This window comes from Opisthocomus hoazin, chromosome 15 (assembly GCF_030867145.1).
Source record: "Opisthocomus hoazin isolate bOpiHoa1 chromosome 15, bOpiHoa1.hap1, whole genome shotgun sequence".
NCBI lineage: Eukaryota > Metazoa > Chordata > Aves > Opisthocomiformes > Opisthocomidae > Opisthocomus > Opisthocomus hoazin.
This window is the reverse complement of record NC_134428.1, coordinates 7,941,420-7,957,388: the sequence shown is the minus strand read 5'-3', so window position 1 is coordinate 7,957,388 and position 15,969 is coordinate 7,941,420. Positions and strand designations below refer to the sequence as shown.

Here is a 15,969-nt window from a genome sequence, read left to right as displayed (position 1 = left end):
GAAGTGATTCTAAATAAGTTGTATAGCATTTTAAATTGTGGTACTTGCCTCCCATCAGCCTGAAGGTGGTGATACAGTATGTTAAATATTCTCAGTTTTAAAACAAAAACAATTCATCATTAAAGAAATCAGACGGCATCTGAACAGAAGTGAATATGTTATCTTGGGTTCAGACTTCAAAACTGTCATGTATGCCAGGGTACAACTTTAAAAAAAGAAAATATTTTACTTGTTTTTACTTGTCTTTATAAAAAAAAAATCCTTCCTTATTTTTATACACTTTTAATGTTCTTTTTTCCATTATTGCATGTGTGATTTTTCTGCTAAGACTACATCCAAAGCAATTAAGAAAAGTGAAACAGCCTCTGATACATAGTCTTCTCAAGCAATTATTCAGTCCTGCTTTCATTTCAGCTTAGAAATGTTCTAGATAAATGTAAAGTATGTAAGCGGAGACTACCGAGGGCCATTTCACATAATTTCTTCAGAATTCCAGAGGGAAACCCTGCAGGACCTCCAAATCGTTTCAGTTATACCACTGAGATTTAAAGCTTTTGTCTGTAAGCCAGTAATAACATACACGTAACTGTTTCCAGAAGTAACATCATCAAAATGAAAGTAGAAAACGAAAAGCTAGATGGGAATGATAGCTAAATGTAAACTTAACATTTAAAACAAAAATGTAAAGCATAACAATATCATCAGCTGAGAAGCTTAAATGACTTGGATATAGGACAACCTGTATTGTGTCCTATTGCTATGGAACGCGTTGCTTAGAAACAAGCCAGAACATACACAAACCTCCAAACAAATTACCACAACTTCTGCTGGGATGAATATATACACACGCGTGTCCATGTGAAAAGCAGAATCTATACTTTTCACAACTCTGTTTAAATCTTTAGAATGAGAAAAATGACTACCATCTTGGGTGGAAAGTCTGAATAAACTAAAGCTTACATTTCAAGTATTCTGTAAAATTGCATACCTTAAGTATATTAACAATAATCACATTTTCTAAATCTGCAAGTGTTCCTCTGTTTAGTATGGTCTTCTGATTTTTTTTTTAAATAATTTGTGTTTCCTCAAATACTACTATCAGCCAAGAAGTGTTCTGCCAAAGGACTCATGAAACTTGGGTGTAAATTCTACATCTGCCACAGACTTGCTCTGTGATAATTTGGAGTATATTACACTGAACGATGAGGGGCGATTTCCAGCCGAGCCCCCTCCAGACGGTACTACCTCCACTCTCCCATGCCTCTCCCAGGCACAGCAGGGGCAGCAAACACAACGCATACCCACGCAGATCCTCCAACTCACGAGATCACGCACTACTTCAAAACACCAAGGAAGGTGGGTTTACACTGAGATGCCCAACTGCAAAGTGGGATGTAAGCGATGGCAGTGTAGACTATGTAGACAACCCCAGCAGGTTTCTGCAGATGCCTGCTCAGGGGCGAGTCCGACTGCTCACCAGGCCAGCCACGTCACTGCAGTACGGAGGGCTCTGCATTACAACGGCTGAGGTAAATACACATTTTGTTGGATGCTCTGTGAGAGCAGCAGCCTCCAGCACAGCAACAGAACAGACAGTGGTTCGGAGCGCGGTTTCACACCTTCACGTGCTCTCAGACCGGCTCACTGCGGAGAGACAAGGGTCTCCTCCTCCCCCGTAGTCCGGCCGCTCCTGCTGCACCAATGCTGGCAAAGGGGCAGCCGGTCCGGTCAGCGCGCTGCTCTGCCCAAGGACCACCACCGCTGAGACGGGGGGGCCTGTCCTCACACCCTGCTCACCTCAGGCTTGCACGATGACCAACGCCGACCCAAGAAACAGGCTGGCAGAGAGCAGGGTAGGGCTGGACGGGACAACAGCTACCGCTGGCAGCAGCAGCCTTAATCCCAACCTCGTAAAAAACCTTTAACACATCTTGTAGTTGCCACAGCAAGTTTCCTTAGAACTCCTGCTTAGCGACTGTATCCTCTAATTGTATACAGATTACATACAGAGTCAAATTAATACACTGTGGCCTTGGTTTTCAAAGTATTGAAGCACGTGTTTATTATAATGGCATTACCACATATTTATTATTAAGTGCTACACTGAAGAAGAAAACTTTGCAGAACAAGTGCTGATTTACTTGTAAGACACACAATTATTCCACTGTCATTAAAGAGACTGTTTATGGTAGATACATAAAGTCAAGAATTTTAACACAGCCTCACAGGATCCGTACGCTGAATTTATAGCGCTTCCTTTATCAACTAAGACATCAGGAATAACACTTTTTTCATTATTTTTCTCATTACCTGTGTCTCAAGAAATATACCTGATATATACCTGTCAACTGCCACTGACAATGGGTCATAAAAACACCTCAAACACCATATAACAAGACTTAAAGCTTCTTTTATTTTTTTTTTAAACAAAACAAACCAAAACCAGCAAACCAACAGCAGAGTCCTTAAGTCCAAGATGCCGCCGCAGGAGAGTGGCAGAGGTCAAGAGTATCAACATGCCAGCAACAGCAGGAAGTCTGTTAAATCAACAATCCTCATGCAATATTGATTTGCTAGCAAGGGAGGAAGGGAAGAAATCCTTCCTGACTAAATCTGGTAATCTGTTAACCAGACGGCAGGAAGACATTTCCAGCAAGCACCTGAGAAATCCCCGTGCTTCACTCCTCCCACCCTGTATTCTGTTCCTAGAACTTGCCAGTATCCAGCTCCTCACAAACCAGTAAAATGTAAAAGCAATACAAATCCAGGAAAGAAACAGGGTTTCAAAGTGGAAACAGAATTTCCTTCCTGGTTAGTTTTTTTGCCTTAGGGTAACCTGCAGGCAACTGGTAACTTTGAAGCTCAGATTAATACAAGAAAAACACGGCGCAAAAAGAATCCCACCTAACGATTCTCCTAAGGTACTCACCGCTGAAATGAGCGCCCTGTACTATCTCAGGATTTTTAGATTTATCAAACCTGTGCAAACCAGATCATGAAGCAAAGGTGGTAGCACCTCCTGAACTAATTCACCTCTACGTACTTCATCTGGCTTTGCCAACAGAACTACCTTTTCAATTTTTGCACCGTTCACAGATGGTATTCATAAGTATTTCTGTGTCCTAACAAAAAAAAAGGGGGGGGGACGGGACAGACAGAATGCCACAAGGAAATTTAGAATATACTGTTCCATAAAATAAGAAGTGTTTTAATGTCATTTATAGTGTTATTCAAGCAGGATGAAATTAACAACTGCAACTGAATTTTTTTTTAAATCTACAAAATACTTGAACTAGGTATTTCATAACATTACAAACGGAAAAGGTCAAGCTCCGTTTTAGTCTCAGTAGATGCGAATCAAGCAGATCTGCAATGTTTTCAATAATTCATTCTATATACTGCAAGAAAGTAGAAAATGTTTGCTTTTTCTAAGCTTCAGAAAGAGGAAAGGCTGGAAGAGGAGATCCTGTAGCCGTTCATATTCTCAAGAAGAGGTTCGTTATTTTAATTATTAGGCTGCCAAACTTAGAAAAGGATAAGCAATATTCACTGGGGAAAAGTGAAAATGGAGAACAAGTACTAAAAGACAGAAAAGGAAGCAAAGATAGCGATTGTGGAAAACAATTATATCTTCTTTTATGCACCGAATAATTTAAACTCTAAAATATTCATGAATTTAGACTGGAAGAGTGTCCCATAATTGCCAGGTTTTTACAGTAATGATGGTCTGTCAGAGTAGCAATGTACATTCTTTCATCGGCTTTCTACATAACTGACATATTCAAAGAAGACTGAAGATAACGATTACCGTGGCTACTTATTAGCCCACCTACACTACCCACCATGCTACTTTTGTCACGTCTTTCTCCGCTTTATTTCTTGGTAGCGTAGATCAGTCAGAGTTTTTTTCCTACAGCATTTCCCACAACAGCATGCTTCCTCCTCTGTCCCTCTCAACTCCCTCGCCACCTTCCTTCGTTCCCGCTGCCCCACAGAGCTTCACAGTGAGCAGGGGCACGGGGTTTAACCAGGCCTGTCGGGAACTGCAAGGCAAACACCCAGAGGGGAGCTGCTGCGCAGTCACTGCCTGTCCATCGGTACTTTCCTGCTGTAAAGGAAGCAGAACTGCTCTGCTCTCAGCCACAGCCGGACGCGTCAACACCCAATTTATTATCATCTATCTTTCCAGTCAGTATGAAATCTTTGGTACCAGTGTATTCTACAAAAATCTGTCTTTTCTCTAGCCCTACCCTAGAGCTCGGTAAAGGGCTTTTTTAAAACAAACTGACACTGAATTCAGTAACGAATATGGGCTGGTTTTTGCTATTTTAAACATTATTAAGATCCAAATTTAAAAACAAACAAAACCTCCAAACAAGCCCAGCATTCAAAATTCTGAGAAAGGCATGATCTAATGCAGAAGGAGGAAAACCAGCAGCCTTGCCACAACACCAAGGAACAAATCTCTGCATGACCAGAGAACCCAGAGGTAGACGGAGTGAAAGCCGAGGCAGAGTGCTGGAAAAGGAAAGAAGGAATTTTGACTACTACAGACACAGTTTGCTTCTGATTCAGAAGTTGGGGTTTGAGTCTTGCCCTGCAGAGCGCCTGGGATGTCAACAGACCCCAGCTAAGGAACTGTTCTGCGCAGGGTGGGCAGCTGACCTCGCGAGGCCTCCTCCTCCTCGGCACGTGCCGGCAGAAGCAGCCCTCCAGCCTGAAGGAGTAGGACAGCTTCCAGCTCCCAGCAGTACGACTGCTGCAGCCTAACAAATACTACTTCCCATGAATCTGGTACAGTACCACTCGCCAGCTTTAAATAACGTCCCAAACAGCCTCAGACTATTGTTATTTTACAAACTAATGCTTGTGCATTGTATCAATTTAATGCACGATCTAAAAACAATCATTTAAGGAGACATAACACGATTTTAAAAATCTAGAAAGCAGAGTCAAATCTAATTTAAATTATGAGAGAAGAAGGGAATTCTAGAGAAAGACAGCTGACAAAACCACTGTTGAAAACGAGGTCGTAATCCGCATCTAAAACTAAAGGTTTGTGGGGTTTCATTTTCAATAGTGTCATATTTAATGACATTTATTTCAATAGTGACATTTGGAAGCATCCTGTGCACTGTTTACCGGACAATTTCAGAGTACTTCATGAATTCAGCAGTAAACGCTACTCTGAAGAGAGTACTTCATCACTCATTTTTCTTCGTACCACAATTTCTCTATCAAGCTATTATCTTTGTTATTCAATAGTGTCAGGTAAATTCTAAATTTAGCTTTCAGAAAAATTTTTCAGAGGGCAAAGAACAGCTGATTAATGTACAGAGACTGCTCCTGACACACAGCATGCCACCCCAAGCGCAGGTGACCTGAATCTGCCCAGCAGTTCTGCGTCTTCTGCCCCCGACCAGCAAGCGACTGACCTTCCTTCAGACTCTTCTGGCCGCCCGCCTCAGGGCATGCCTTCTCCTTCAGCGACTCCACACCGCCCGCCGGCACGATCTCGGAAAAGCCCTGCCGCTGCCGCCGCTTCTTGGAGCTGTCGATCATGGTGAGAGCCCTTCAGAGCGGCACCGGCCACCAGAGACACCGGCACACCGCTCCCCGCCGCTACCGAGCCCGCAGGGCGGCCGCGGCGCAGCCCATGGCGCCCATCCCGCCCGCAGCTCGGGGCCCGCAGCCCGGGGGCCCCGGCAGCGCGGGGTGCCGTCCTGCAGCTCGGGGCCCGCAGCTCGCCCCGGCAGCCCGAGGTGCCGTCCCGCAGCTCGCCCCGGCAGCCCGGCGTGCCGTCCCGCAGCCCAGCGGGCAGAGCTCCCAGCCCCACCTCCCTCCCCCCCGCCCCCGCGGCCCATCCCCGGCTCCGTGCGCGGCTCGGCGGGCAGCCCTCTGACGGAGGGTGAGTCAGGCAGCCGAGGAGCGGGGCGGCCGGGGGTAGCCCGAGGCCCGCCGCCCCCGGCCCAGCCCCGCGGCACCGCCGGGACCGAGCAGAGAGAGGCGGGAGAAGCAGCCATTATTTCCACGTCCTCCCTGGCGGTCCTTGCAGTCTCCAGCAATGGAGGGTTCTGTCACTCTCCTTTTTGCGTCGCAGTCACACGTGCCGTTACTCCCAGCAGTATTTCCTCCCACGGCGTCCGACCTGCTGCTCTCTCCAGCGCGTCCCATTTACCTCGTGCCACTCAGCCACCTCGGCATCAACCTGGAAGGTTTTGGGGCAGGGGGTCCGCTCTCATCATCTGGCATTGGCCACGAGAGCACAGCAGACCAGGCTGCATTTCACGTGCTTGGAGAAAATAAACCAGAGATAATTTTAAGTAGTCACTACGTATCGACAAGTAACTCTAGCAGGTGCATGTTCTCTTCCCTTTGCCCTAAAAATGCTATCATTATACATATTTTCCACACCCCTACTTCGCATTTCAAATCCTTCCTCCTGAAACTATGAAGGACATCTCCACTCAGAAAAACAGTTCCTTCTCTTTTACAGCATCAGATCTGAAAAGATCTATACGCAACCACAAAGACCTGATGTGGAATTTTTAAGAGTGGGACCTAGGACATACTCATCCGGCCTCTCTGGATCCTTCTTGGAGGCAGCTGCCCAGCACCGACTGCTCCCGGCAGCAGCGCGCTCGCGGGCCAGCACGGTGGCCACACGGCCTCGGAGCCTCTCCCTGCCCTCCTGCGGCGCGGAGAAGGGGGGACCCGCGCCTGACAGAGCTGCCGACCCGAGGGAGACCCGTGCACCAGGCTGTGCCAGGTTCTGCACATCTAAGGGGCCGACAATACAGGCAAAAGAAAAACTCTCGCAGTGCAAGCGATTTGAGGCAGCTCTCCCCGCCTAAAGATTCGCTGTTTGCACGTCATTTGTAGAAAAATTATCAGCTTAAATTACATTTGGCTTAAAGACAAATTATAGGCTATTCCAATACATCTGCTTTTGCAGTGATTTTTACTGAACACAAGAAAAAAAAAGTTACTGTGGAAGAACTGTGTCATAAATCAAACTAACTTTCTCACTGCCTGTAGCCAGAACACTTACTATGCATAAGAAACAAAGTTATTGTTGAACAACTCCACACTTTTAGGGGAAAAGGAAAAAAACCACAAAGCAAACACAGACAACCAGAATACAAACACCTACTGCTTAAGAAACTTACATGAAAACCTGACACAGTCAATACACAGAATCTTACAGTTACAGATATACCAGATTATAACTCTACATTTTTCTTGCACCAACAGAGAAGTTAACGGTTTGGATGGACTAATTACGCTCTAACAGTACAACAACAGGTAACAGCAGAAATTGTTTTATGGGAAGAGTACAGTGCACTTCACACATTTTCTGAAAAATCAGTACTTTGGTCTGAAGCAACTTCAAATGATTCAGAGAACAACAAATTTTGAAATTTAAACACATCCGCACGCTAATAAGGAAGGCTGTAACTGAAGAACCCAAGGGGTAACACATTTTCCTCTGAACACCCAGTTCTGAAGGTAGTTCTGCCACACCTGTCTGCTGATAGCGCGATCTCTAAATGGCGAGTGCCCAGCGCTCAAGGGAACGCCGGGTCACAGCAACAGCAGCTGGGTCACGGCAGCTCCGTCAGCGTGCCTCGCTGTTTGGAAAGACAGGCTTTAGCAGCACAGAGCTCCTGCTGCCCACTCCGCCCCTTCCTCAGGGGTGCCCACGCCACAGCAGGATTTACAGCAATGCGTATGCTTATGCTTCACCCGCTTGGAGTTAAGCCTAGTATTTTGCTGCAAATTCACCTCCCAGTTCAATGCAAGTGAACATACAGATTAATATTTTAAAACACCTTTAAGAAGTCTGATCAAAATCTCAACAGTAATTTGCAAATAACTTTATGAAGAAAAGCAGGAATCAGAATTTATGGAAAATAAGAATGATTAAGTTCTTGTGCAGACTAGGAGAGATGAATGGTCAAAATGATGTTGCATGCTTTCCACACAACCAAATACTGCAGTCGCCAATAAACGCTGTAGGACATTGAACAGCTGGGGTGGGGAGCAGATGTAACAACTGGAGAGGAAGAAAAGATACCTTGAAAGAAGAAATAGTTTTGGTTCAGGTTCAGTTATACTGTGAATATTGAGAACACCTGGACATTCTGCCCAGGGAACAGCTTCTCTTAAATCCCTGCACAATGAATGCAGGCATCCCCCACGTCATCAAAAATGACTCATATTCTAACACACCTTGTCTTCCCAGCAGCCTTGAATATACATTAACCCAAGCTCAAGTAATAATTTGGATATACCGGTTATTTGACTGATCACCAACATCTTTCTACTGTTTTTAGTGATAAGGCTTCAAAGGAGAAACCATCACCATGTCTCGACATGTGTATTAGAAAAGCCTGACATCCTGAGGCGGCTTCACAGGCACCCGGGGGCAGCTCCCAGCTGCCGGCTCGGAAGCTGTAGTTGCGGCACCGCAACACCAGAAAAGCGCATGTTTTTATGAGTGACTTTCTCCCCTCCCTTAGAACTGAAGGAACAGAAATGCTGTTAGCTGGTTAGCATGCTCAAGTACCAAATTCACCTGCTACCTAACAGTAGTCAGTTGTTGAAAGGTGTCTTCCAGCCACGAGCAGGTCCCACGGGAATCCAGCCGACGTGCCTCTTTGTGATCCCCAAACAGCCAACCCAACTGCCATCTAAAAGCTCTCTTTTCCCTGCTAAATAAAATAAATGTGTAACTCTCCCAGAATGGTTCACGTACGTTCTTACCGTTGGCTGCTAGAGCACTATTACCTGCTTCTCAGATTTACTTACGCTCTTCCAACTCTGATAGTAATTTTGTTAGCTCTTGCAACACAGCCGAAGCCCTGTCATCAGCCACCAACACCATGCCAATACTTTAAACATAACTCCTATGTCTGGACAACATCTGTCTTCAAGGTCATTGTTTTGACGTGTAAAAACTGCTTCGTACAGCAGTTACTTTCACTGTTGGTTTTAAAGGATGCTAATTCCACATTTGTCTTAAAAGAACTGGTGAAAGACTTCAATGGTGGGAACTTAATACTTTCCCATTCAAATTACCCACTTTGCCCTATAACAAACAATCCTTCAGAACAAGTATCAATGAAAAAACGGCAACTTGTTTGTTCTTTGTCTACTCTTTAAAGCCTTTTCTTTATTTTAGCAGTTACACAATAAATAGAACACAACCCATGAAATATAACATATATACAAAAAAATCTTGGGATCTTTCAACTCCGCTCAGTTTGAAATGCTTTGTGTTCAGTTTCTAAAGGGCAGCTGAAATTTAAATTGTCATTTGAAACTGACGGCACTATTAAAAAACAGGCCAAAAAACTTTTTCAAATCGCTAAATTTTCCTCTCGTTTTTCTGCTGCTGACTGTGTACTTAAATACAGGAGGTTTTGTAATAAAGGAAAGAGCACTACTCTTTTCCAGAGTAAATATCGGATGTGTAACCTCTCTGATGTGAACATGTACTGTGCCCAAAGCGCTGTTTTTAACAGTACAGATAGCTAAATGACACTGAGGATCATACAGAAACCTCTAATGAGCTAGAAACAGAACTGTGGCTGAAACACTGGTTTGTATCAAAGAACAAAATGTATCTCCTTCAGCTAAAAGATGATGTTCAGCAGTGCACACTGTATCTATCAATTACAAGTTTAAAACCATTTACAAACAGCATCAGCGTATCAAAACTAGAAACTGAAGATGCACAACAAGATTTTCGTTTCAGTAAAAACTAAATCTGTTGGAATTCCCATCATCTTCAGAGGGTAGAAGTACCTCTCATTTTAATTTTGATTCATTTATGTTGCATATACTGTATACAATTGGGTGGAACGAAGAAAACAGGCTTCAGAGCGGAACATTCCTGTCAGTTCCATAAACCAAAATCCAGTACCATCTCATGTGACAGCAATGTATCCCACGAGTTCTTCATAAACATTTGTTTGCTTTTTAACTAAGGTAATCAATGTCTTTCTTTCCCACCCTCCTGCAACACAGACTTTCTCTGTCTCTGCCAACCTCCAGCCTACAGAAAAAGCGTTATTTAAAGGGAGGAAGTGCTCAACAAAGCGACAATGCGCAGGAGGAACCAAGGCAGCACCACTGCACCCTCCCCAGTGCCTGCCCGTCTGCCACGCAGAATAGACCCGTTATCTGGGTAAGCATCAGTGATCCGGTGAGGGAGATCATCAGCTGCCGGCAACTTCACCACCTCATTAAACATGACGTAACTACGCAACAATTGCTTTAACAGTACATTCCAACTCTTCACATCGTATGGAGCTCATTCCTCTGCAATCCCACAAAAAAAACCAACAAAACCTACAGATGAATTTAAACTCTAGACAAAAAAAAAATATAGAACAGCCTTAGGCAGTTAATCTATTTCACTACCACAAGATTATGAAGTGGGGAAAAAAGCTTAATTACGTAAACATTTATTTCATCTTGGCTTTATGCACACCTTGAGGAATTTCTTGGTCCTTTATTGTCGAGTCAGGATAATCCCGTTGTTTACCATTATGTAATAATTTCTTCACATAGGAAAATAGTGCTCTGACTACACAAACTAAAACATTCATTTAAATAAACCCTGTTATAATTTATTCTATTACTTCTTTAAAAAGAACGCTACCTCAAACTGTTAACGGTTTTTGCTTTGGGAATTTTTTTGCTTGCTCCCCTTCCCACCCCCCTCCCCAACTGCCACTTGCAGCAGATTTCTACTCTGCCTTTTGTTTTGTTACAAAAAACCACTTATTTTTCTTCTGCACCAGCACATAAGTTCTTTGCTTTGAACACTTAAGACACTTGTCAAACAACTCGGCAGTAAGTCTCACAGTCTTACGCTTGTATTGAAGAGAACTATACAAACCTCAAAACATTCCAGTCTCTCATCTCCATATTCTTTTGCTAGTAAAACATCAAGCGTATCTTTCTATTTTTTTTTTCAAAAAGCCAAATGAAAAATATGAGTAATTTTTGAAATAGGATTGTGTACTACACTGTGACTAAGGAATTACCTCGGAAGGACTGGAGACTTCTGCCTATATTCTCCACCACCATGATAGCAAAGACCCAAACAATCCAAATTATGGTCACCATCTACCTCAGTTACCCTGCCCAGAAAAATCTCAAACACTTACAGTGATATCAAATTTGTAAGTCTGCATGTTCTCCTTCTCTTCTTCCACTAAAACCTGTACAAATTCCTTTTAAGGGAGGACATATTTTGGCAGTGTTCACTGTTTAAATGAAGATTCCCTATATTTCAGCCTTGCCCATATAGGCATCTAAATAAATATTTTTAAAGTTTGTATAAAAAATACATAAAAATATATTTTATATATGTTAAAGTGCATATATATGTTTAACTGCACATATATATATAATTTTTAAAGGACAATATCTGGTCACCCATCATGCTACCTATGATTTGCAAAAGGCTCGTGTACTAAGTACTGCACACCAACTGCCAGTTCTGTTTGCACGTTACCTTCTTGTAGTGCCTGGATCACAAGCTAACATTTCAACAATAACATATGCAGCTAGGATTTAGTTCTAACAATTGAAAACAATTAAACTGTGGAATTTAAAATTAACTCAACATTCTTTTCCAGCCACGCATTTAGTTATCCACAAGGAATTTCAGGGAAAAAAAGTCAGAATAAGACAGTTTGATCAAGAGATCTCTTTAAAGGAAAACATACTTTCCATATCTCCTGTAATCACTCAAATGCCGAGCCCTCTAACAGGATCTTTTCATATATACCAGATGCCTTAAATTGAGTCAGTCACAGGTCATGTCTCCAATGTTAATCTCTTCACAATAAGCAGATAATTAAAAAACCAAATAAATCTATAAATCAAACTAAAATGACGGAATGTTTGTTTAGAAGTTTACCAAATGGAATGACCCTGTTGGAATTCTTTCATGTAGCCTGTGAAAATGTCAGAATATATTCCATTTAAGAGGTCACAGTCCCTAGAGAGCTCTGAGTTTTGGCCTGTATGTCTTTTCACATGCTTTAATATTTGAAAATTGTTCCTTGTAGACACTGACTGATGCCCTGGGAATGCTAGGATTGTGGGAACTGGCAGTACCAATGACAAAGACAGAATTACTGGGAAACTAGTACCTACTCAGTTTGCTCTCTCACCTCATAACAGATAAGACAACATTCTAATATTTACAGGGAAACCAAAAGAATCCACATGTTAAAAGACATTTTTTCTACTGGTACAGTTTGTTAGAAAAGGCACCACAAACAAAACAAACTCCCCAAAAACCCACAGCACCCCAAAAAAAAACCCCAAGCCCAGAGACAAAGCTATACTAATTATAATATGCTGTGTGTTCTTACAAAGGATTATTTAGCAGAATATTTGCACTGGATGTTCCATGGACTATTAAAACCTTAACGGAAGGACAAATCACAGCATCGCTGGGGTTGGAAGCAGCCTCCTGAGATTCCCTAGCCCAGCCCTGCTCGAGTGGGGTCAGCAGGAACGCGCTGCCCAGGACTGCGCCTGGCCGGTTTTCAGCAGCTCCACGGACGGAGATCCCACAGGCGAGCTGGGCACCCAGTCTTCTACACACACCCGTTATATGTACACTACACTATACACACACACTTCTATTGTAAACTTACATAAATTGTATATTACTTCTTTATAGAGATAAGTCTTTCAGAACGTACTTACTCCGGGGGTTTTGCTGTGTTTTTTTATTGTTGTGGGGGTGGTGTCGTTAATCAGAGTATCTGTACGCTGTTTTCCAGATCTCATTGCTTTCAGCTTAGTGACTATGAAACTGCCGAGTTTAACTTGACATTTCCAATAATTTTCTGTGCCAAACTATTGCTTTAATCAGAACTAAGTTTTCCATTTGTTGTTCTCTAGTCTTCCCACTAGCCATCTTTCCTCCACTTTCTCTCTCCCAGCTCTCTCAAGAAAGTAACTTCTAAGCACAATAACTTACCTATATTCCATTAGGAGAAGAAAAAATATGCCCAAATGCAGATCGCAAGGGTGGAAAAAAAATTGTCGTACACAGACACATGGAGAAGGTCCCAAATTTCACCTGATTCTCTAGTATCAAATTTGCGGCTTCACATCTGTTGACTGCACAGAAGACTAAGAATTCGTTCAGAAGCCATAAAGCTATGGCAAGAATGCATTTTACCAGTGCTACATAATAAGGGAATGGAAGATAAGAGATAACAGGCAAACTAATGTACCCGTGACTCATTTAGATGCCAGAAAAATTCCCTTGGTTCATCAAATTTATTTAAGTAATATCACTAGGTTAAGTGTGATGCAGATTTCATTCAGTCATTCTGAGAACTGTCTGTCTCCCATCTGGCTCGACTGGTCCCTTAGGAGGACTCAAATCTCCACCATTTGGAGTATTTGTTTTCATTTTGGCTTGGTGTTCTGGGTTTGTGGGTGTTTTGTTTCGGTTGGGGGTGTGTGTGTGTGTGTTTCTTCACCACCTTAATTGGCTACAGTTCCCCACAAGCTCAAGTGGCCCCACAGGAAGCTGTCGTTCTCTTCTGACCTCCAGCACGTCAAGGTCTTTGCTCCTGAACGCCATAGTCCTTATGCAGCCACAGGCACTCACTTCTTGTAACAGAGAGATTACCTTGCTTTTACATTAAGATGTTCACTGTCCCAAGGCTTTTTTCCCTGACAAAACATACAAGAGTCTTCACTCTTTTCTCACTTAGCTCAATTCTGCTGCAGAATATTAGCTGCTAGCTGCCAAAGAGCAAGATCTAGCGGGCAGCTACACACACATCACAACCTTCTCTATCCTATTCCAGCACAAGACACACAACCCCAAACAGAACCAGAACGCGAGCCCATATCTACTCCTGTTCTGAGATCAGAGAAGCAGACACCCATTAGCTTCCATTAGCTGGAACAAAACTGTTTCTGCACACAATGCAGAGGATCAAGAAGGGGCACACTCACAGTCTGAAACAATGTCAAAGAGCTGAAGCAGGCCTACAGAGTGCTAAAGGACAGCCAACGGTCCGTACAGGCACCAACCAAAGCTCTGCTCATTTTACAAGAATATAACCAGGCTCTCACCTGTGGATAATGCCTGCACAAGAGTAACCCACATGTGTGTCTCTTTCAGAAACTACTAGCCACTGTCACAAAGAGATTCTGGCACAGTAGGATAGTCAGGGAAGCCAGTGCCAAGCCAAGAGACATTGCTGTAAAACACAAAAGCCAGGATCTTTTCATTTGCCTTGAACGAAAGGTACCTTGAAACAACTACGATTGCGTGGCTCCTGACACCCAGACCTTCACACCTACCTCTACCAGCCAAAGTGGCACGCTCACCAGTTCTGGGAAAGTACTAATTCATCATGCAAGCAGCTTTGCTCATGCAGTGCTTCCCTTTTTTGGTGGCATCTGCATGTGCAACCCCCCACATGCAGGCTGGAAGGCTGCGGGCAGCATCGTTCCCACCGCCTGCCGGCTGTCAGCAGCAAACAGCCTGTCTTCCCTCCCGTGCCACCACCCGGCTCGCAGACAGATGCCAGGGTACAGCAGTGGGCAGCACACTGCTCTGACTAGTACTTCAGCTGTGCCATGCTGCCTGCTGCTCTGCCATTCTTCCTCCACCGCAGTCCAGCCAAACAACACCCAGCCAGCAGTTTTCTCCCCGCTGCTCCTAAAAAGCAGCCCCATCTGTGTCACTCTTCTCCTCCCCCGACCACCGTCCTTCCCGAGGACGCAGAAGCTTGACTAGGAAAGCAAGCACAGGGCACACGACCCAGCACCCTTCAAGCAGGGATGCCAACCAAGGGCTTCCCAAGGACACGGCGTTCTGTCTGTCAGCCTCCGCTTACGCACGGAGCCCAGCTGTGCCCCGACACACATGCACTGTACACCAGCCATCGCCACGGGACTGCCAGCATCAGAGCCACGTCTTCGGTGTCCACTCCGTAGCCCACACATGCTGAAAGCAGAACCAGGGAAAAGGTAACCTTTGCTGCTTTTTGGCAAGGGAAACAAGAGTTGGCCTCCAGAGAACAGGCACAATAATATGCCACAATAAAAAGGGCACAAGTTTACATGACCAATGCATTCTATGTACTACTTAATTATCCAGAAAGATGCAGACTAATGAGAAACTGAAATTAACTTCATTAGTAATCCAGTATTGCCCACAGCTGTTAACTTGAAAACAGCTCAAGAGAAAAATGGAAATTTAAAATTGTTACAGTCCAGAAGACCAACATACAACAGCCTGGAAAGACGATTCTTTGTTATCACACCCAAATACATACACAGGGTTACCTTCTATAAACAGTTTGCTGTTCAAACCCCAAATAATTTGAGTGTTTGCTTTAGAGATCGTTCAGTTGAAGTACTTCAGCCCTGCAATAAAACCTTTATCTAGCAAATCAGCTTGAAAACTCCCATCACTTGCCCTGCTATTAAAAGATGAAACATTAATTGGTTAATATTTGTGTTTCACAGACTTTTTATGATGGAAGACATTTGTCTGAAAAACATTTGAGAGGCGGAGAACATGTTGCAGCTCTGTCTCTCTCACTCCCCAAAGAAGTCATCCATTTGTCTTTGATCAGGGAGCAAACACCTGCGTGCAGTAAATGGCTGGAGAAGCTGAAGATGTTTTTGCCTTCCAACTGTTTGTTACTGATCCTCTACCGTAAGTTACAACCTCTTCAACAGAGCTGGCAGAGCATGTAAGTGTCAACTCAAGGGACAACAGTTCCAGTGGAGCTCAATCTAAACCACGAGATTTTGCTCCAAAAAATATTGAGCTATGCTCACCTGAACTCTTACGTGAGCTTAGCTGTACGACTGTGATCTCTGGGGGCAGACTGGCGAGGGGCAGAGGAGTAGAAGGTCAAAAAAGGACAACGTAGTACTATCAGTACCATCTCAAAC

General features: G+C 43.7%; 1 protein-coding gene across 7 annotated transcripts in view; it reads right to left on the bottom strand.

The window, feature by feature from the left end:
• The window catches only part of MRTFB (myocardin related transcription factor B), a 108,300-nt gene that overhangs the window by 42,635 nt on the left and 49,696 nt on the right, over positions 1 to 15,969 (bottom strand). For 2 of the 7 annotated variants that reach the window (XM_075436119.1, XM_075436120.1), the window contains exon 1: positions 5,436 to 5,722. The exons of the other annotated variants lie outside the window; for them this stretch is intronic. In XM_075436119.1, coding sequence (XP_075292234.1) covers positions 5,436 to 5,562 — 127 coding nt within the window. In that variant the 5' untranslated portion in view covers positions 5,563 to 5,722. Of the gene's footprint in view, positions 1 to 5,435; positions 5,723 to 15,969 lie in introns of those variants that run through there. 7 annotated transcript variants of the gene reach the window in all.